This window comes from Liolophura sinensis, chromosome 7 (assembly GCF_032854445.1).
Source record: "Liolophura sinensis isolate JHLJ2023 chromosome 7, CUHK_Ljap_v2, whole genome shotgun sequence".
NCBI classification, from domain to species: domain Eukaryota; kingdom Metazoa; phylum Mollusca; class Polyplacophora; order Chitonida; family Chitonidae; genus Liolophura; species Liolophura sinensis.
This window is the reverse complement of record NC_088301.1, coordinates 25,034,147-25,056,008: the sequence shown is the minus strand read 5'-3', so window position 1 is coordinate 25,056,008 and position 21,862 is coordinate 25,034,147. Positions and strand designations below refer to the sequence as shown.

General features: G+C 40.3%; 1 protein-coding gene across 6 annotated transcripts; it reads left to right on the top strand.

The window, feature by feature from the left end:
- Window positions 1-1,188: 1,188 nt before the first annotated feature.
- LOC135471312 (G-protein coupled receptor 157-like) lies at window positions 1,189-16,333 on the top strand. 6 transcript variants are annotated; one of them, XM_064750491.1, is made up of 6 exons: window positions 1,189-1,488; window positions 3,051-3,190; window positions 10,070-10,641; window positions 13,744-13,955; window positions 14,913-15,104; window positions 16,074-16,333. In XM_064750491.1, exons 3-6 carry the CDS (start codon window positions 10,131-10,133, stop codon window positions 16,311-16,313), a joined length of 1,155 nt encoding a protein of 384 aa, XP_064606561.1. In that variant the 5' UTR covers window positions 1,189-1,488; window positions 3,051-3,190; window positions 10,070-10,130; the 3' UTR covers window positions 16,314-16,333. The 6 variants fall into 6 exon arrangements, with proteins under 6 accessions (XP_064606561.1, XP_064606560.1, XP_064606563.1 ...); XM_064750490.1 differs by having other exon boundaries at window positions 1,189-1,607; XM_064750493.1 differs by lacking the exon at window positions 3,051-3,190 and having other exon boundaries at window positions 1,189-1,347.
- Window positions 16,334-21,862: the final 5,529 nt, after the last annotated feature.

The window sequence follows — 21,862 nt, the reverse complement described above, 5'->3', positions numbered from 1 at the left end:
TTCGTTGAAGGACATCAAAGTGTGAATATTCGTCACTAACTTGCCAAAGGTTTACCAAGGTGTACCCAAGATTCCCCCATCCATAAAAGGAGCGCCATCCCACATAAGTGAAAATGACGTTACACAGTTATCCAATATACAAATATAAATAAATTGTAGGCTAATGAACACCGGGCCATCGCACCTTGCCAATCTGTCGTGGAACTAGCGGAAGCTGGATTCGAACACACGATCGAAGGACAATTGGACTGCAAGGAGAATCCAGTGGAGGCATTTTCTCTCATTTAACGTATTTTTTCTGTCCTGGAAAGCTTGGTAGCTTTTGATAGCCTGGTTCCGATAGCCTTTTTTTTTTTTTTCATGTATTCAGGTTGCGTCAATGTATATGTGAACCTTAACTATGGCCCACTATGCATATAATCTGTATTGGCATTGAGTGCTGTTACACTATATCGCGGCAAATCGGCATATGGAACCGGTCCTGGAGATCTATCTGGCACGTTTTGCGTCGTTGTTTTTTGTGGGCATTTTTTGTTTGAGTTTACATAAATTCTGATTTAGGCGTTTCGGTGGACGGCATTTCCTGTCCTTTAACATTTTTTTCTGTTCTGGAAACAGAAGCTGTAAGGGCTGAAGTACTTTGTTGAAAAAGCCACAAACGTATCAATAAATCGTTTAATCGATGGGATGATCGATCGAATGATCTATCGGACGACGGAACGATCATTCATTCGGGCGATTAATAATGAATGAATCAATCAATCAGTCAATGGATAAACCGGACTGTCCAATCGTTCGTTCCAAAAACTGACAAACTGTTTTTGTTGTTGTTGTTGTTGTTGTTGTTGTTTTTTCTTATTTTTTTTAGGAAATAAAACCCATGTCACGCGAAATGGAAATGAAACGCATGCCTACTTTCGGGTGTTACCTCTCTTCTGTGTGCCGGCATACACTGGAGTCGATAACAAACATTGAGCAGCGAGATAACAGCTGAACTATGTACCTGGCTGTTTATACATACAGCTTTGTCCCATGTCATTGACTCTAAGTACATCTATACTTATTGTGAACAACCTATGTATTATATACGGCAATAAAGACGTCGACGAAGCGACTTTTGATCTACATCCCGTTACACCGGGTAATCAGGGATTTCACGATCGATACACGACCAGGGCAGTGTTATTATACATGCTGGGGGTTCTATGGTGTTGTCTGTGGCTCACACGGAAAGGCTAACAACTCCTGAAGCCTTCACTCGTCCGAACAACAGTGCTGCGTGGAATCCTTTCCTTCGTGGACGGACACCAAGACTTCTTTCAGCGGAAGATGCCGGAAAATCGACTGGTGTGTAGGCCTATAGAGAATATGTAGGCCTATACCACCTGTATATCTACCGAGAGGCGCTACACTGTGCTGTCCGGATATGTAAAGCCAATGCCTTATTGCGTAACTGAGAGATAATTATACGACGTTCCTTATGCGCAGGTAAGAAAACCGGTTGATCCGCGAAATATACGGAGAAAAAATTGTCCAACCCACTCACAGGTAAGAGCCGTCATCAGAGTTCATGCACCGTCTCTGTGCTCGTATGATATACGGACCTGGTAAGTATATTTAAATTGCATTGGACGAACAGCTGCATTTACAATGATAGTTTTTTTGTTTACCTGTGAAAACACCGATAGCATGTAGATTGTTTTGCATGCTCTTTGTACCGTCGCTAGAACCCTTGGACACTCCACGCGCGGGTCTAAATTATACGGCCTTCGCATTGACTTGGTATATTCATTGTGCAGCCATTAATTGTTTGCTGATGTATCGTTACCTAGGTACATGACGTGATACGTGGATATCTAGATTGCGGAACAAAAAAAAAAAACGAATACATCTGAATTCTAATATGTATGATAAATCTGCTTTAGTTCAAAGTATAATTAATTTATTGGGCCGTCATTATCAGCCAAGTTACTAAATGGCCAAAGTGAAAATGTTCGTATTCATAAAAGTAACAGCGAACGTTCATTCACAGATGAAATGCACCAGGTCACAAGTTGGCGTTCATCTTAGCATCTGGTATCATCGTCATGTGCTACATATGGGTGTCAAAGGTAGTGTGAGGGTTAAACTACACACATATATGCCATAAGATTTGATTTGATTTCATTTCATTGGTGTTTTACGCCGTACTCAAGAATATATTTCACCTGTACGACGGCGGCAAGCGTTATGGTGGGGGGAAACCCACAACCATCCGCAGGTTGTTAGAGGACCGTCTCACGTACGGCCGGAGAGGAAGCCAGCATGAGCTGGACTTGAACTCACAGTGACCGCATTGGGGAGAGGCTTCTGGGTCATTACGCTGCGCTAGCGCGCTAACCAACTGAGCCGCGGAGGCCCCCCTATGCCATAAGAATTCAACCCAATATAGTTTAGAGGCTTGCGAATAAAGGTCATAAAATATGACCTTTGGTGATTTATTTATTTATTTTATTTGATTGGTGTTTTACGCCGTACTCAAGAATATTTCACTTATACGACGGCGGCCAGCATTATGGTGGGTGGAAACCGGGCAGAGCCCGGAGGAAACCTACGACTATCCGCAGGTTGCTGGAAGACCTTCCCACGTACTGCCGGAGAGGAAGCCAGCATGAGCTGGACTTGAACTCACAGCGACCGCATTGGTGAGAAGCTTCTGGGTCATTACGCTGCGCTAGCGCGCTAACCAACTGATCCACGGAGGCCCCCCTATGCCATAAGAATTCAACCTAACAAATTTTAGAGGCTTGCGAATAAAGGTCATAAAATATGACTTTTGGTGATGATACTTGCATTGCTTCAGTGAACCATCATGTTACTTTCCAAGCCAACTTCAAAATGTCTTTCTAATACCAACAGGTCATTAAGAATCAGGCAAAGTAAGTAACTTTGACGACATTTTAGGTCAGATACGATATTTACCGCATCCGCTATTAATATATTTTATAACTTGATCTTGTGAACACGCAAGCCCAGCGTTTCAGGCCTTACTCATTTTTTCTCGTCATTAGGTTATTTAGATAGAAGAGAGGGGAGAAAAGTCTGAAAACCCGCATGGCGAAGATTGCTCGTTTACACCGGGTTTGCGCCGCCATGAGGTTGTCTCATCAGCAAAATAAATCCAGACAAGGCGACATACTTCAAATTTAAGGTATTGAAATCAATGACAGCAGTGGCCTCTCAAGAAAACTGATTTTATCCCATTAGCATCTGTGTTGAAATAATGCCTAAATTTTAACATATTCACTTCTCTTACAATTTCTGTGGGTGGGAAGGAACCAAAAGCTTTCAAGCCGTTCGCTCTACGTTTAAACCTAGGATATAAGCTGAGACATCAGCTTGGTGGATAATCTCGCTTAGACTCACGCGGGAATGTAAAGCGTTATGACAGATTACGAACTAAGCTCAACAGGGAGGGGGTAGCGAGATAGCTTTTGATACCTTGGTTCCGATAGCCTATTTTTTTCTCATGTATTCAGATTGCGTCAGTGTGTATAGCTATAGCCTAACTATGCATATAATGTGTATTGGCATTGAGTGTTGTTACACCATATCGCGGCAAATCGGCATGATAAGGCACCGGTCCTGGAGATCTGTCTGGCACGTTTTTTTGCGTTGTTTTTTGTTGGTATGTTTTTTTTTTCTTTTTTAGTTTACATGAATTCTGATTTAGATCTTTGGCCATCATTGCATATCTAGAACGAAAATATGGGGTCTTGGAGTTCAGGGTGAATATGGCAAATGCTCAATTTCTATACAGGGTATAATTATTCATACAGTGAATATATAGGGTTTGCAAAATCAACTCAGAATAATGAATATACATAGCTCTGTATGATCCGGTAGATCCACTAAAACATTCCCGTTAAACAAAAGTAGCGTTCATCCGAAGAATGAAATCAAGTTTTCACTCAATGCCCGTTTACTATTAGCTATTTCCACCCAAGAAAAGTGCCAACACTATACATTTATTACGGCTAATCATATTTCATAATTAAATGTTGAAATGGTGAATACGAATAATAATAAGAATTTCATTTTATTTTATACGATGGCGGTCAGTTTTATACCTGGGTGAGTGGAGAAAACCGGCGTCCCCGTGGTAAAGTGTGACATAGGTGTGACAGACTTGTACACCTTGCATATTGCTGGCAAGCTGCTAATGACCTTTGCCACGTGTGACATAGGTGTGACAGGCTTGTACACCATGCATATTGCTGGTAAGTTGCTAATGACCTTTGCCACGTGTGACATAGGTGTGACAGGCTTGTACACCGTGCTTATTGCTGGCAAGTTGCTGACGAACTTTGCCACGTGTGACATAGGTGTGACAGACTTGTACACCATGTATATTGCTGGCAAGTTGCTGGTGAACTTTGCCACGTGTGACATAGGTGTGACAGACTTGTACACCATGTATATTGCTGGCAAGTTGCTGGTGAACTATAGGCCCCTTTACTAACTGTGCAATTAGAGTAGGAAAGTCCACAGATTCCCAGCCCAAGGCTGGAATTGAACCCGCATTTCATGTGTCCTGTGGAGATTGACAGAGAAGCGTTTTTGTCATGAACTTGGCCAAGACTAGCTTTCAAATGTTTCAGCTGTGACTCTTTATTGCCAGGGTATAGCAGTTAAGCTCTAAAACTTAGCAGTACTGTTGAAAGTTGTGCAACAACTGATATATACGTACGTCACGTGCTGCATGAAGTGGTCCTAATTTGACACCTGATTTACACCTCTGTATACGGACGATGTACGCCTCAAATGTTGCGGTAGGCAATACAAATGGTAATGGTAATGTTAGGTAATGTTGCTATGTAATACAAACGGGGAATTTCGATTAACTGATGTGCACACGAAGAAAACTAGTTACGCCACGCAGTAGATGAGCGCCAGTATTGATTGTTTCCGTCAATGACCGACCAGGCGAGCGGATAGCCGAGCCGTCCGCTTTGTCTCGTATGTTCTATACGTACGCGTGCGCTCTGATTTAAATATATTTTCGGAACAGCGATGTGGGGACAATTTAGCTCTATTAGACTGTTATGTGTAGCGGTATTAGAAAGCTATTTATCAAAATATTTCCTCAATTTTTGCTGACATCTGGTACGAAGCTATAATAAAAAAAGAAACACAAACAAGTGGATATTGAAAATGGCTGATCTCAAGGCCAGCTTGAAGCGCATGCGCATACTTACAAGGACTTTAAGTACTGCAAAAGTAAGTTTTTGAAACATATACTTTTTTTTTAAAGCATCGACCATAATGATATGCATATTTACATTTATTAACAAAAGTTTTAATCTCTTGAGGTCATTATTTGGAAGAGATACGTTTACCTAGCATGGCTTTCTTAACGATACGAGCACGTAACTTATATCGAGTCGACCTCTATATATTACTGGTTGCCATGGCAATTACTTGCATGTAACCCTAATTGGGCTTTGTTCAAACCGGCACAGTAGTGTAGATATAATTTTTCCATGGCCAGTTCATTCACGTATCCCTAAGTGGGCTTTGTTTATAATATACACAATAGTGGAGGTATACTTTTTCCATGGCCAGTACATTCACGTAACCCTAAGTGGGCTTTGTTTATGATATACACAATAGTGGAGGTACCTTTCCATGGCATTTACGCCCTTGCGTTGTTTAAAGGGCTAGAAAACCAGAATGACAACGTAATACCTGCAGTATTGGCAACCTGCAGGGCACAGTTTCACAAAGATGTAGTGCATGCATGATAATCGAACATATAGGACAATGGTACGGTAATAGTGACATACAAAAGTTATCGTACGACAAATGTACGATAAAGAACGCCGCTTTGTAAAACTGTATCCTTGTATTTACGCTGTAGGTTTAGTCAAATTTGGGGGCCTCCGTGGCTCAGGTCGGTTAGCGCGCCAGCGCAGCGTAATGACCCAGGAGCCTCTCACCAATGCGGTCGCTGGGAGTTCAAGTCCAGCTCATGCTGGCTTCCTCTCCGGCCGTAAGTGGGAAGGTCTGGCAGCAAACCTGCGGATGGTCGTGGGTTTCCCCCGGGCGGTGCCCAGTTTTCACCCACCATAATGCTGGCCGCCGTCGTATAAGTGAAATATTCTTGAGTACGGTGTAAAAAAAACACCAATCACCAATCAAATTTAGTCAAATTTGTCCTAGGAATATGTGCAATCCATATTAAAAATCCTTTTACTGACAAATTAGAGCAAACGTGTATGTGCAGCTACCAATATATGTAATATTGACTGGTAAATGCTCTGCATGGTAAATGGATGTAAAAAAAGAAAGTTATTATTCATGAATATTTTTGATTTATTTATTTGATTCATGTTTTACGCCGTACTCAAGAATATTTCCCTTATACGATGTTGGCCAGCATTATGGTGGGAGGAAACCGGGCGGAGTCCGGAGGAAATTCACGACCATCCGCAGGGCTGCTGTCAGACCTGAATATGTTTGGCTATCCTGTATACGCATATATTCCCAAATATACACAAACTAACAACTCGCGAAATGCATAGTAAAACATTATTGCTTGGAACATTTTCTTCATTGCCATGCAGGTATGTATATTCTCTCCATATGCTCTAATACCAGGACTGTCGGTATATAGGATTACGCACACCTACATCATGCTAACTACATAGCGCAGGGGGCAAATGTACCAAATTTATTTATTTATTTGATTGGAACACGGTACTCACGAACGCAGCCAGCATTACAGTGGGAGGAAACCGTGGTAGAACCCGGGGGAAATCCACAACCATCCACAGGTTGCTGGAAAACCTTCCCATGTACGACCGGGGAGGAAGTCAGCATGAACTGGACTTGAACTCGTGAGAAGCTCCTATAGGTCATAATGGTGCACTAGCCTAACGAAGGCCTCCTGCTAAAATTGACTCCAAACACAATACTATTTATTAATACATTAACTAGATCATAGAAAACTATAACGCAGTAAGTGCATTATACCAATCCAATCCAATGCAACTGGATATTGGAAGGAATTAAGCTGCATTTTAAGTGTTGCGTAAGCGGTATTGGAAATGTTTTGTGTCAGGTGAAGCGATAATTGTGTTACAAGAAAAGCATTTTATCATATACTCATTTTTTGGGTGAAACAAAAATGACCATTATCTGGCGACCTATAAGCAGTGACCTCATCGTTCCGTAACAACTCTTCCATGCGTCTATATAATACAACGTACAGGTCCAGTAATATTTTGATTAGGCTATCATAGTTACAAGTACAAAATTTAAAAAAACCCTTCATGCCTAATTCTTAGTGACGACCAAGGAGCTTTATATGGTGTTATTTTAATTGAAGGAATCGAAGGATGGAATCCTATATAGACCTAGTCGGAGTTTATTCTCAGGGAACAAGCTTTGAAATAATACCCCTATCTATGTTGTTCTATGCATATAATAGATAAAATAATATACGACAAGGTTTTACTTTCTTTTTCGGCTCTTTTTTTCTTCGCCATGCTCTTTTCTTCACAAGATCCGCTCGTTCGCGAAGACTTTTAATTAAAATCTCCAGCTTATAGCTTGGGGTTTTCTCGGATGATGGTCATTTCGAAGTGTTCCAGAATGAACGGAATATGTGAGGATATTTATCAGGGGATGGCCAGCCATTAATATTGACTGGATGGAATCGATATAACGGTTAAAAAAGCCTTGTCTCTTTTTCTTTCTCTATCTCCATACATATATATGTACCCTTGCTCGTTGTTGTTGATAGATCTGGGCAAAACTGCCAGCGGGCTTTACGGGGTCACGATTGAACGAGGCATTTTTACGCAGTATTGATTAAAACCTGGCATGACTGTAATGATTATTGTTCCTACAGGCGGATTAATCTCGCCTTCTCGTCTCAGCGAACACGTCAGTAATTTGAGTGTTAGGTACCCGGATGCTCTGACCTCGCTTACATAAATCTGCTCAGAAATAATATGGGATAGAACGATGACATATAAATCAATGCTGTCTCGTCATACAAAACACAGCTGTTTTCTTTGAACACACACTTGTATAATCCCATTGTTGCATACATATAAAGATTGGAGGGAGGACATTACTATTTGATGTTTAAACTGTCAAGCTTTGTGACAGGCCGTCAAATTAACATCTGTCATAAAAATGGAAAAACAAATATGAAACGTGCAAAAAGGCGTAATATTTCATATGGGCTTTAGTGAACCGCTTTATTCAGAAAGTGAAATGGCTTTACTGATGCTCACTTTAAGAAAACATAATCTGTGAAGCAATAAATAACCGAGTATAACGGACTGGACAGTTTTTGCGTTATTTAGATAATGGATATTTAACATGTGCCTTGTCGGTTATAATTTATGCATACTTCAATACATTTTCTCAGCGAGATGCAAATAAATTAGCACATTTTGTCCTAAGCTCAACGGATGTCATACATGATACGAAGAGAAAAAAAATACATTAATCAAAAAAACATTTTCAGCTCGATATGAAATATTAATATATAAGCTACACGGTATAATTGCATCGTAAGCCTGCTATCTGAAAAATATTGCAGGGGAAATAAATCATGCCAAGACTTTCTTTGCCGTTGTATGAAAGCAAAATGTCACCGTGTTCTCTGCATGAATCACAAAAATGAAGAGGTGATTATTGTCGTGGTTGCGTTAGATAGCATTTTGTCAGAACATCACCACGAAAAATGTCTTCCCCGAAGATTTACGTCATGGTACGAAAGAAGTCATGGTACAAAGAAACACAAAAATCGATAGTCAAGTATAACTATGTTTGACACCACTTATGGGAAAGCTATGTATTCTGAAAGGTTAGCTGAGCTATTGCACGTATGTACAGATGTACAGACCCACGGAAAAATCTTTAATAACTTTTGTGCAACCTGTCATTAGGCGCATATATATATATATATATATATATATATATATATATATATATATATATATATATATATATATATATATATATATATATATATATATATATATATATATATATATATATATATATATATATATCCGGCTTGAACCCAAGTCGATATTAAGCGGGAAAAATTCCATTATATCATGATGTATCATTATAGGGGAGTTTCGAGTTGGAGCTTTTTTGTCGCTAAAGGCAAAAATAGTCCTTATGTCAATAATGTTAGGCAACATTGGTTGATATTAATCTCGCCATTTTCTGGACAGACTATTGACACGTCTTTGCTTCAGGAACTTTCTAAATTCTTTAATTTTCTCCACTGTTCGCTTATTCTAAATAACTTTTTCTGAAACCTTTTTCAGGTGGCCGTGTTATAGAAACTGTAATTAAAAATAAATAACTTCTGACAAGTCACGTGGAACAGTAGGACATTTTTGGACCTCCAGCGATAAAAGAATGCGAACTCGACCCCCAACCCCTTCATCGCCCAGATGGGCTTGTATACATGTAGGATTTATCGCCGTTTTTAGGTCAATTTTTCAGTCATATGACGAGGATGAGTAATTCGGTGTATGTACATATACCGTGTCTTCTTGTGGCAGGGGGAGTTCATGCAGTCAAAGTGCTGCCGCTACTGAAGTATGCCGAAGACACCAGACATGACACCTCCCCTTACGTCAAACAGCCCTCTTACCTTGTCCTAACCTCTCAGTGCTGAGCGCCAAGTGACACAGCAACAAGTACCATATTTAAAGTGTTTGGTATAACCGATCCTAGTTCAACCCCAGATTTCCGGATTTCGAACCAGACGTTCTAATCATTAGGCCACCGAACCGGTTTGTACATAGATGTGATATAGTTTTTACTTTATATACTATACAGTTATTTTCATATTTTTTTCTTATTCATACTTTTTGTAGGTTCTGCATCTCACTGAAAGACATAGTGTGGAAATCGTGAGGAAATCATCTGAAAGATATATCTCCACTGATGGATGAAAATCTGATATAACTGTCTGTGAACTAGTTCGAGGCGAAAAGTGAAATGATGATTATTGCGATCCAAAATAATGAGACGATTTCTCTTTTATCAGATTCAGTGAGGTATTTCATAACGAAGAACCTTCTTCAAAGATTCTTGGCATCTCGCTGAGGATGGCGTCTGCTGGCAGGGATTTGCTGACCACTGAGGGGAGTGTTGTCCTTTCCACTGCTGGCGACGGTCTGACCCGTCCCGGGGTTCCCAGGGGTATGGCTAACATGACGGTCCGGTACTCACCGGAGCAGTGTGCCTATGCCGGAATCACCTTGCTCATGTCTGCGGTGTCTGTTCTCGGTTGTACACTTATTCTATACACGTTCCTTCGCTTCAAGGATCTTCGCACCACCAGTCGGAAACTGTTGGTGTACCTGAGTTTATCGGACTGCCTCAGTTCTGTGGGTCACGTGCTGGGTGCCATGGCTTACCTACAGGTGGGTAAATTGACAGGCCCTCGGGATCTGATGTGTCAGGTACCAGCTTTACTCTCCATGTACGCGGACTTGAGCTCTTTCCTATGGACCGGAGCCTTGGCCGTCTATCTCTACCTGTGTATCGTGTGGAACTTCATCACCGTGGCCAATAAGCTCGTCTGGCTGTTCCATGTGATCTGCTGGGGAGCTCCAGGTAATGTTTTCTATGTTCTTGGGTAATATACGAAACGATCCGTATTTAATATACGAAAGCATTCGTAGCTTATTTATCTGCAGCACAGATGGAAAAGTGCTATTCCTTTCTATATGCTGAACGTCAAACGAAACAGTAATAAGATTGTCATTTATCAGTAATGCATTACCCTGAGATTGGATTGAGTCCAAATATCCTTTTTACCAAGCTAACATATTTATTTCTTTCATTTAAATGGTAATTTACGGCGTATTCAAGAACATTTTACTTATACGACGTCCACCCAACCATAATGCTGGCCGCCGTCGTATAAGTGAAATATTCTTGAGTACGGCGTAAAACAGCAATCAAAAAAAAACTTATACGACGACGTATGGTGACAGGAAACACGGGCAAAACAAGGGAAAAACGGAGTATCATCCACACGTTGCTGGCAGACCCTCCAACGTGTGATCGGTGAGGAATCCAGCATGAGCTGGACTTGAACTCACAGTGATCGCATTAGCGGGAAGCTAGTGGACCGTTGTGCTGCACTAACACGTTTACCACTCAGTCACGGAGGACCGCTATCATACCGATTCGGGGCAGTCGGCACTGATACAAGATCTAAGCGGAATCCAGTGTGGAAACTTTAGCAAACTTACTGCACAAGGAACTTATGGTTATAGACCTGTAACTTAATCATGATATAGATCTCATTACCTTTTTTTGGTAATACATGTAGTAATTATGATTCCTTTTATGGCTTTAACGAAAAAGACCAGAAAAGTTGATATCCTACATAGCCTCCTGGAAAGATTTCAGGTTTCTAGAATTTAAAATGGCCAACAATTACCTGGAATTTTAAACCCTCACAATCGAAACTTTAGCCAGTAGGTTTGCGCGGGTCCTCCATTATGACAAGTCAAGAACTGATCAATTGGATCAGTAAGAACAATAAAACGTTTGATTAGCCTTTTAATGATTTTCTGTGTAAAATGCAATGACAACAATATACCCCTTACAGCGCATGCGTCGCTCTCTACCGCTTTACATCACTGCCACCGATAGCAAATTTTGTACAGAAATCTTGAACAAGATTTTGAACCGAGGTTACTGGGGTCACGGTGATGAGGCAGAAAATGATGTCAGAAAACACAGACATTCCGTCTTAACATTTGTCTGTAATAATAATTTATGCGCATGCATTTTCTTTATCTAGAGTGTGTGCAACATGATTTTAACCAACACCTAACACAATTTTATTGATGAATGCTGATTAAATAGTTCCGCGGGAGGACACAAGTGATGAAGCTAAGTCTAAACACATACGTGCTTCTCATAAGCTCAGAAGGTCAACCTAACGATGCTCAAACCATGGTGGTAATTGGCTGCTATTTAAGCATTCATACGAACAGTTAGACTACTTCACCGGTTACGTGTGACAATTTGCCAACTATCACACTATCCTCGCTCCTCATGTTTTACTCTCTGTGCTTTAGTTCTGTATATTTGCTGTTCACTGTGAATGTGACGTGGCGTGAAGCGGCCTGAGAACCCGTCACACATCATTGACTGAGAGATATATGCTATCTTGTCCCTTAAAACTGAAATGTTATTTATAACTGTAATAATATTAATTTATTTATTTATTTGATTTGTGTTTTACCCTGTACTCAAGAATATTTCACTTATACGATGGCGGCCAACATAATGGTGGGAGGAAACCGGGGAGCCCGGTGGAAACCCGCGACCATCCGGAGGTTGCTGTCAGACCTTCTCACGTACGGCCGGAGAGGAAGCCAGCATGACCTGGAGTTGAACTCATAGCGACCGCATTGGTGAGAGGCTCCAAGGTCTAGTGGCCTAACCAGCTGAGCCACGGAGGCCCCCGTAATAATGCCAAATCCCACATTCAGGAAGTGAGTGAGTGCTTGGGGTTTAACGTCGTACTCAACAATTTTTCAGTCATATGACGACGAAGAAATCATTAGGGTGCATGTATGTGTAATGTGCCTCCTTGTTGCAGGACGGATTTCCACCGCTCTTTTATTTAGTGCTGCTTCACTGAGACGACTTACCGAAGGCAAGTAAGCCGCCCCGCCCGAGCCATTATACTGATACGGGTCAACCAGTCGTTGCACTATCCCCTTCATGCTGAACGCCAAGAAGTTACATCTTCCTATTTTAAAGTCTTAGGTGTGACTCGATCAAGGATTGATCCTGGATCTACCGGTCCCGAAGCGGACGCTCTTACCAACTGTGCTATCCGGGCCGGTCATTCAGGAAGTGGTGGAGGAGCTAAATCATTATTAGGTTAACACTTTCTAAAGTGTTAGAAATTGAACACTTTGTAAAATGCTTTAAACAAATGTTGCTATCCAACAGTTTCTTATTTCAAATTAACACTTTTAAGTGTAACTGCGTCTCTCAGCAACATGCGGATGGTCCTGGGTTTCCTCCGGGCTTCGCCCGGTTTCCTCCCACCGTAATGCTGGCTGCTGTCGTATAAGTGAAATATTCATGAGTACGGCGTAAAACACCAATCAAATAAATAAATATAATCCTGTATGGTTTAACATTATGTTCCAGCTAGCAAACAATGACTACGTGGCGAAACATTTTTAAAATGTTGGCACTCACATTTTAGAGGATCAATCATGTTGTATTATTTTAACACTTACAAAATGTTGACAGATTTATCATTTACTATAACAGCGTTTATAACAGATTTGTTTTACACTGTTTTTTTATAGCAGATTTGTTTTACAGTGTTTATAACAGATTTGTTTTACAGTCTTTACAGTGATTATAGCAGATTTGTTTTACGGTGTATACGGCAGATTTGTTTTACAGTGTTCATAGCAGATTTGTTTTACAGTGTCTATAGCAGCTTTGTTTTACAGTGTTTGTAGAAGATTTGTTTTACAGTCTTTACAGTGATTATAGCAGATTTTGTTTTACGGTGTTTACAGCAGATTTGTTTTACAGTGTTCATAGCAGATTTGTTTTACAGTGTCTATAGCAGATTTGTTTTACAGTGTTTGTAGAAGATTTGTTTTACAGTGTTTATGGCAGCTGTTGGAATATTTCCAATAATTCGTTGCAAATTTTATGTTTCAGTGGCAGTTGTGGTCAGCGCACTTGTGTATGGGGTGGTCGGCTATAACGTCCAGCTTGTCCGGTACTTCGGCCACCCGTCCTGGTGTGGGGTGGACTCCAGTCGGACGGACGTCGTACAGTGGGTGTATCTGACTGGACAGGGTTGGCAGATGGGTGTCTTCTGTCTTGCTGCTCCACTGTTTCTTCTCACCAGCCTCTATATACGAAAAGAGGTTAGCACACATAACTGACGTTATATTATTAAATACACTGACATTTTTGCACCTGTCAGTGTAATAGCACGGAGTCTGTATACATATACATGCAGTTTGTTTGTAAGGCCGAATCAAATACCATGTCCGAACACCCTTTTTGTTTTATCTCAGGTCGTATTATTGTGTGTTTCATATAAGTATATTCATAATATAAATTTGTAATATGTCTCGTGAAGTTGTCCCTGCCTTGGGGCATTATTATCAGATGTGTGCTGTTTCAAACCCCACTCCGACGTATTGTTTAAATGGCGCATGTGTAACCTATTAACTCATGGCACTTGTCAGGTATAGCAGCGTATAGCGCATGCGGTGAACTTTTCTGTAAGTTTTTTGCCTTTTGTGGAGCTTTTGTGAAATATCTAACGTGTTTGATAATTTTTCATCCATGAACGATGCCTTGTCATGTGCGGCCAACGAAAGCTATCTTCTTTCAAGTAGCCAATGTGCATGCAAGATGGCGGTCCACGACATGATAATAGCAGACGATCGATCAAAGCCGACATCCTCATATTATGAATATAAAAATGCAAATATAAGCAGTTTGATCAAACTTGCTGGCGATTTCTTCCTGTACCGAAGTCCTCTTATCCCGATCTTTGAGATCTGAGGAGCGAACATCATATAAACACGGATAGTCTTGTTCTCTGGTGCCGCAGTCTTTACACTAAGCTTCTATCGCTCGACACGATATGCCTGAAATATTGCCGGCGTGGCGTTAAGTCATAATCCTTCACTCATTATTTTACAACTTCTTGCATTTGTGTAAATCAATGTGACACAAAAGTGAGTCGACTTATGCACTTTTGAAATACATACTAAAAGTCCTTCTCTTTCAATTCATAAGAGAAACGAGTGTAGACCTTCGTACTATATTGCCTTATTATAAATTTGTTTGTCACCTTTCCCCCGTGACAGATACGGCGTGACAGGGAGCAGATGTTAGGCCGTGACACAGTTACGGCAATCCAATCTGCCAACAGAACACTGAGATTTGTTCCCGCCCTCTTTGTCGTCATTAGGGTCTGGGGCACGATTCGATTTTTGCTAATGACCTACGACCATGCTCATCGTCACAGCACAGTGGGGATGGCCTTTCTCATTTTACAGGTAAGATTTTTCTATCCCAAATCACTCTTTATTGTATTCATGGATACCTGATTTTTGTGAGCCTACACCACCTTGTTAAAGATGCATTTGTCTATGGGCAAATGTTTCAGAGAGCTATTGGGCTGCAGTTTCCTCCCACCATAATTCTGGTCGCCGTCGTATGAAAGTGAAATATTCTTGAGTACGGTGTAAAACACCAATCAAATGAATAAATAAATGGACTCGCCCTGCCACAAGAAGATACACAGTATGTACACACACCTAATTACTCCTGGTTGTCACATGGCTGAAAATTGTTAAATACTAGGTTAAATCCCAAGCATTCACTCATTCATTTAAAATATTGGAATCGTTGATGGAATTATTTAATCGAGACTTTATCCCTGGCTTTTAATTCACGATCAAACTGAACTGTTGATCTAGTACACATTTCCATTCCAGGACTCACATTTACAATACTTCGTTAGTTAGTATTTTGTAAATTCTTTCGTAAGTATATTCATAATATAAATTCATAATATGTCTCGTTAAGCAGTTTCTGCCTGGTGGCATTTTCATCAGATGTGTATCAAACCTTACTCCGACCTGTTTGCTTAAATGGCGCATGCGTAACCTATTAACTCATGACGCTTGTCAGATATACTTGACGAAGGGCGCTATAATCTCACGATAAGTATCTGCCACTCGCCACGATATGGCTGAAATATTGCCGGGGTGGCGTTAAGCCATAATCATTCACTCATTCTTTCACAAATTCTTGTCCTTTTGTGAATCATTTTGACGCCTGGTAACTCATACATCCTAATTTTTACGAAATCAAAAAATGTACGCGCGACAACTCATGCTCTATGGTCGTTGTTTACTGTTGGTAAATATTTAGGGGATATGACTGGTGGACATTAATGATAATTAAAATGACTCAAATTCAATTTGACCGAAAATATATTTGAATACTATATTTTCTCACAGGCTTTAGGGGATAATTCTCAAGGGTTCGTCAACGCGCTACTGTTTTGTGTCTGTACAAAACGTGTGAGGCGAAGGCTGAACCGTGTGTTTTACTGCTCAAGACGCTGTCCTTGTAGGAGAAAGAAGATCAAATTTCCGGAATTCCAAGCTAGTTTTCAGAAGCGATTCGACGAGGAATTAAGTTCCTGTTCAGAAATTGTGAATATAAACACAAGTGAGACATCTCCTATTTTAACCTAGCACAAAAAGTTGACGCCGATATATATATTATATATATATATATATTTATGTGCATCCCACCGTTCACATCAACTTCAAGGCTTGCCACGTGGAACAGGGTTGCTTCTTCACTTAAATGCTTGATTGGATCCCAGTCGATAAGCCTGTCCAGTTTGCTTTACATTCCAGAACTTGTCCTGCATATATATTTGATGGTACATGTATGTTACTTGTTACTTTCGTTGTCATGTGTAGCCTTCTTCATGTATAGTTAATTCCGTTGTATATTCATTTTATCAAATACACACATGCCGATGCATGGAGCACAGATATATGGAAAATACTTCAGGTTATAAAATTAATTACTAATGCGCAAAGAAATGTTACCGTCGAGTTATATATGTCTGTTAATGTAAGTAATAGGCCAGTCAGATTAAATATTCGAATGTCGCTCCGGGGTTAATAACACTCTTTGACCAATCGGAATGCATGTTCGAATACAGCTCCTATGGAAAGCGGAATTTAGCCAATGAATTTCGCTCCCGTTGATAATGTGTAGGCTTTGACCAATCAGATTTTATGTTCGAATCTAGCTCATTTTGATAACGGCTTTTGGCCACTTAGGGTGCATGTTCGAAATCGCTTTATAGTTAGTTTAATGTGACTTAGTGTTTTGTACCATTTCTACAACATACACATCACAAGCATAAGTCAGAAGCTTGAATACAGCTCTCGCTGTATTGGGTAACGGCTTTTGGTAAGAATGTTGGTCAGGTATCTGCCGAAGAGCGATGGTTTTATTTCGCGGGCACTCCGGTTTCTTCCAATCATAAACCTGACCACCGCCTTGAAACATACTGAAGTTCGTCGCTAAGCCGAACACGATAAAATCGACCTACACGAATAAAGCCTGGCATACAGGAGAGCTTAAAACGCAAGTCAACACAGTGCCTGTCGTATATGACATACGACATAGCCATACGACATTGGATTGAATCGGCATATAGCTTGGTATAGAACTCTAGTAGGGTCTCGTCGTTATTTAGGATATACGAACATGCTAACTCAGAGCAACTGCGGAGTCAGCAGTTGTCGGTGATGGCAAGCCCGCGTAGATCGACTGAAAGGAACGCCCGACCAGATGCTCACACTTGCCTCCAGTCGCTCCAAGTAAATTCCAGTCACCAAAAACCCAGATGCTTTCATCATTCGCAAGGTCGATCTACGCCCGGCTTGGTACACCAATGAAATAAGTGAATAAATGAATAAAAAATGTCTTGTAACAGAGCAGAATATTCTGTAAGACGAGTCGAAAGTTGACCACCCATTCGTGTCTGAAATAAAATGGCCGCCCAGTGTTAAAGTATTGGGGAACAGGTCACTTTTTGCCACTTCGCTAGCGACCATTAAGGCCTAGTTGTACAAAATAACGTCACGAAAGCTATGCACAAATAGGCAATCCGAAAAGCTGGAAATTATACAAATCCAACGGATACAGGATCGCTGAAAGCGCTCAGAAATAGGCATTTTTCTGTGCAGTAATGTTTGGAGGACCGTTTTCTTCACCCTTAGCCGTTTGTGACAAAGGAGATCACGTGGTCTCTAGTTTCCAATCCGTCGTACAGGACATGCCCGTATAGCAACATATAACATAACAAGTTAACTGTCCATTACCCCTGGCTGTTAAGCGCAAATTGTGGATGTAAGTATCTATATATTAAATAAAGAAATACGACAATCCTTAGATCGCTTGCGCAGTCTCAAGTTTGCTGTCAGTATTACCCATGTCGTTACATCATATGTGGGAAAGTTCGTCAGGGACTTGCCGTGGGTCGGTGGTTTACACCGAGCTAGCCGATTTCCATAACTGTGTAGTGAAGCATGCTTGAATATGGCGTTTTTGCATGTCAATTCTGCATATTTTGTAGCAACTGTAAGGTTTTTCTTTTCGTCGTAATGAAATAAATTGTTGAACTTCCGTGATTGGGGTAATAAAAACATGTATATTTTGTAACTTTTGTAAACACACGATGAAATGGCTAAATGAATTTATTCATTTCACTTCCCACTATTGTTGTTAGCAAAATATAATTTTTACGATAAATATGGAGTTAATCAAGGAACAGATTGTTTACATGGAGAACAACTGACAATTTCAACAATCACAGGTCTGGGGGAAAAATTATGAAATTTTTCGGGCAAGATGTCCGTGATGGTTATTTCGATCTACAATTAAACGATTCTCAACCATTGCCAACTAGGACATAACTACTTAGGCCCTGTTCTCCGTGGATCTTGTATGAGTGTCTACCAGAGTACTGTCCCTTTGTTAAAACCCGTCAGGCGGTTTTCTACAAATTCGTGTTTGGGATGCAGTTCATGAACAAATACGAAATCCCGATTCTCAACTGGAATTTCTTCATAATGGTCAGAGTGGTACGTCAACCCGAGTCTATCTGATAACAAAGATGTGAAGTTCGCGACTTATGTTTGCTAGGATTTATTTATTTATTTCATTAATGTTTTACGCCGTACTCAAGAATATTTCACTTATACGACGGCGGTCAGCACGACCATCTGCAGGTTGCTAGCAGACCCTCCCAAGTACGGCGGGAGAGGAGGCCAACATGAACTGGGCTTGAACTCATCGGTGAGAGGCTCCGGGGTCATTACGGTGCGCTAGCGCGCTAACCAACTGAGCCACAGACGCCCCTATTTGCTAAGAGAATCAAACCAGGCTTCATCTTGGAGGAGGAGGTGAGGTTTGTCCTGAACCAACTTTTAACATTCACAGTGTTTTAAAATTATATGACCTATATATACCATTAAGGTCAGGTTATTATACGAGGATAATACCGAGTAAAATACTTCACGAACTTCCACACCTATAGGCAAGAGTTCCAAAGTAATCCACAAAGTCTTAGCAAATTTCAGAAAATAGTCGTCCACCACTTCGTATATCGCCATGAACATCATGTATAACAAGCATGTGCTAAATTATATTGGGTAGGGCACATACAAACATTCTCCATTATTAGCTTAAAACAGTGAATGCAAGAGAGAAATATCGAACACTCTTATTTAGCCTGCGTCACTAGCTGCATTTTGAGTTTGTGCACGTTGTACACGCCCTATAACTTCTCAACAAACTGAACAGCCTAAACGAGCTGTTGAATGAACAAACTTTACATCCCAGCTGACATTGTGTACAGAATATTTGGAAAAATATTACGAAAACATTCTTTATATTAACCTTTCCATAATCGACCTACTGCTTTGATGAATGAGTCCTAATTAGAGCAGAACAAGTTAAAGATTGAGTTAATTAAACATTCCAAGGAGATTGCTTTTAATAGCCATCATATATGAAAAAGGAAGAATGATTAGGGTTTAAAGTAAGAGTATTTCAGCAATATCTTGGACCTAGGAGTTTGTTGCCTTTCGACACGATAATAACATCATCAATCAGAACAAGGAGAAAATAGATGATTTGAAATCCAGCCAAAGTAAACAAAAATTAGTTATAATTCCAAAATCACATGCTTAGAATGTAATCTTTACGATATAAATAAAATGTTTTAAATGATTAACTACAGCATCGCCGGGAGCACTATCAAATAATTGCGGGGATCAGCACGCCAGCACGGCGCAACTACCCAGGAGCCAATGCGGTCGCTGTAAGTTCAAGTCTAGCTCATGCTGGCTTCCTCTCCGCCCGTACGTGGGAAGGTCCGCAGCAAACTGCGGGTGGTCGTGTGTTTCCCTAGGTCGCCGCTGTATAAGTGAAACATTCATGAGTACAGCTTAAAATACCAATCAAATAAATAAATAATAGAAATAAAGAATTTCACATACGGGGCGCACTTTTGAGCCATAGGCCCATAAGAGCAAAATTTTATTTTAAACGATATGGATCTATTTTTTTCACCGAGAACGCACAGGAGAGCTGCCCTTTTACACCCACCTAGCCCTATGGCTTTGATCCCATTCTTTAAGAGAAAGCGAATAGCTGATGGGCATCAAGAACATAATAACAATTTGTTTTTTCTGTCGGGAAGACCAAATAGCGTGTATGTTGAGGTGTAATATGGTATTCGAGTATAGCATGCATGATAGGTAAGTTTTATTCAACGAAATTCTTAATTTGGGTTTGGCATGCATACATGTGTCTGATATAGATCGGTGCATGGTTTACTCCAGGCAACAAATGAATAAATAAATACATGTATAATCCAATGGATTGTTAATGAATCATGTAGTCAGGTGACATCGAGTTGCAGTCCCAAACGATATCCGGGTTACAGCAGCAAACGTTAGCCGAGTTACTGTACCAAACATTGTCCAAATTTCAACACCAAACGTTATCCGAGTTACCGTACCAAACATTTGTCCAAATTTCAACACCAAATGTTATCTGCGTTACAGTACCAAACGTTACCCGAGGTACAACACAAAACGTTACCAGAGAAACAGCGAAAAATGTTGTGTGAGTTACAAACAAAAGTTGTTAGATTTACCTGTTGGTCCGTATCCTTTAAAGGGTTGCAACTACATTTGTTTTGGAAATGCAGTTTTAATTTTCATGGATTTTTGGTGATGGTGATTAATGGTAGCCTCGTATGTGTACAAGTCTGCAGTTGCTGTGGTAACTATAGATTGGGATACAAAGCTATAGAAGTGACGAAGCTCACGACTTTCAGGAGATCTGCACTTTAGGAATTTTCTTTTAAAAGTGTGATGATTCGGTTAGAATACTGTTAATTGCTGTTAATACTCTCAATACTGTTAATTGAGACTCAAAATCCCGCTACTAGTTCTTTTACTGTTGAACAAACCCCAGGATACCACGCGAGATCCAGCAGCTGGTAATAGTTCCGGTTCTTGTATGACATTCGTGCCGTCTCTCCTCTTTGACTGCTCAATGGCAGTGTCTCTGTAGTGTTTATCTACCGGTTGTATTATATTACAAATATCATCACATTTTTACCAGGTCAGAAGAGATGCTTTCTTCTCATTCTATAACGACTTCCTGTTCCCTACTGCACTATCCGTTATGAGTGAGTGGGAGTAGAAATAGAGCGGCCTCTTTACTGGTTTGTCATACATAACGACAGCCACAAAAAATTACAGAAATGACATACATATACGCATTCATATATTATTTTTCTGGCCGCAATCGTATAAGTTAAGAATAGTTGTGCATGCGTGGCGTTAAACTACAATAAAAAGGTTTCTTTTTTTTTGCGTCTCCAGTCCTAAGAAAGATTCCCTTTAAGTTTACAATTTAATTTATTGAAGAAAGGGAACACGTGATACCATTAACACTGCAGGGCATATGAACAAATAGTCTTATTGATTCGTGCATTAGTAATTTAAAAGTTTAATATGTAAAACATGCAGTCAATAAAGAAACGAGAGGGCGTTGCAGTATCAATATTATAGCTATTAGACATATGTATAAACAAATAAATGTTGTTTTAGTCATGGTTTTGATTGCGTTTCCCCTGTATTAAGCTTATTTTTTCTTGATTCTCTCACTTAGAGAACATTTTCTCGTCAGATGTAAGAAG

Coding starts and splice junctions, on each gene's coding strand:
- LOC135471312 (XM_064750488.1), top strand. Junction 10,642..13,743: donor GATCTGCTGGGGAGCTCCAG/GTAATGTTTTCT, acceptor TTTATGTTTCAG/TGGCAGTTGTGGTCAGCGCA. Junction 15,105..16,073: donor TGGCCTTTCTCATTTTACAG/GTAAGATTTTTC, acceptor ATTTTCTCACAG/GCTTTAGGGGATAATTCTCA.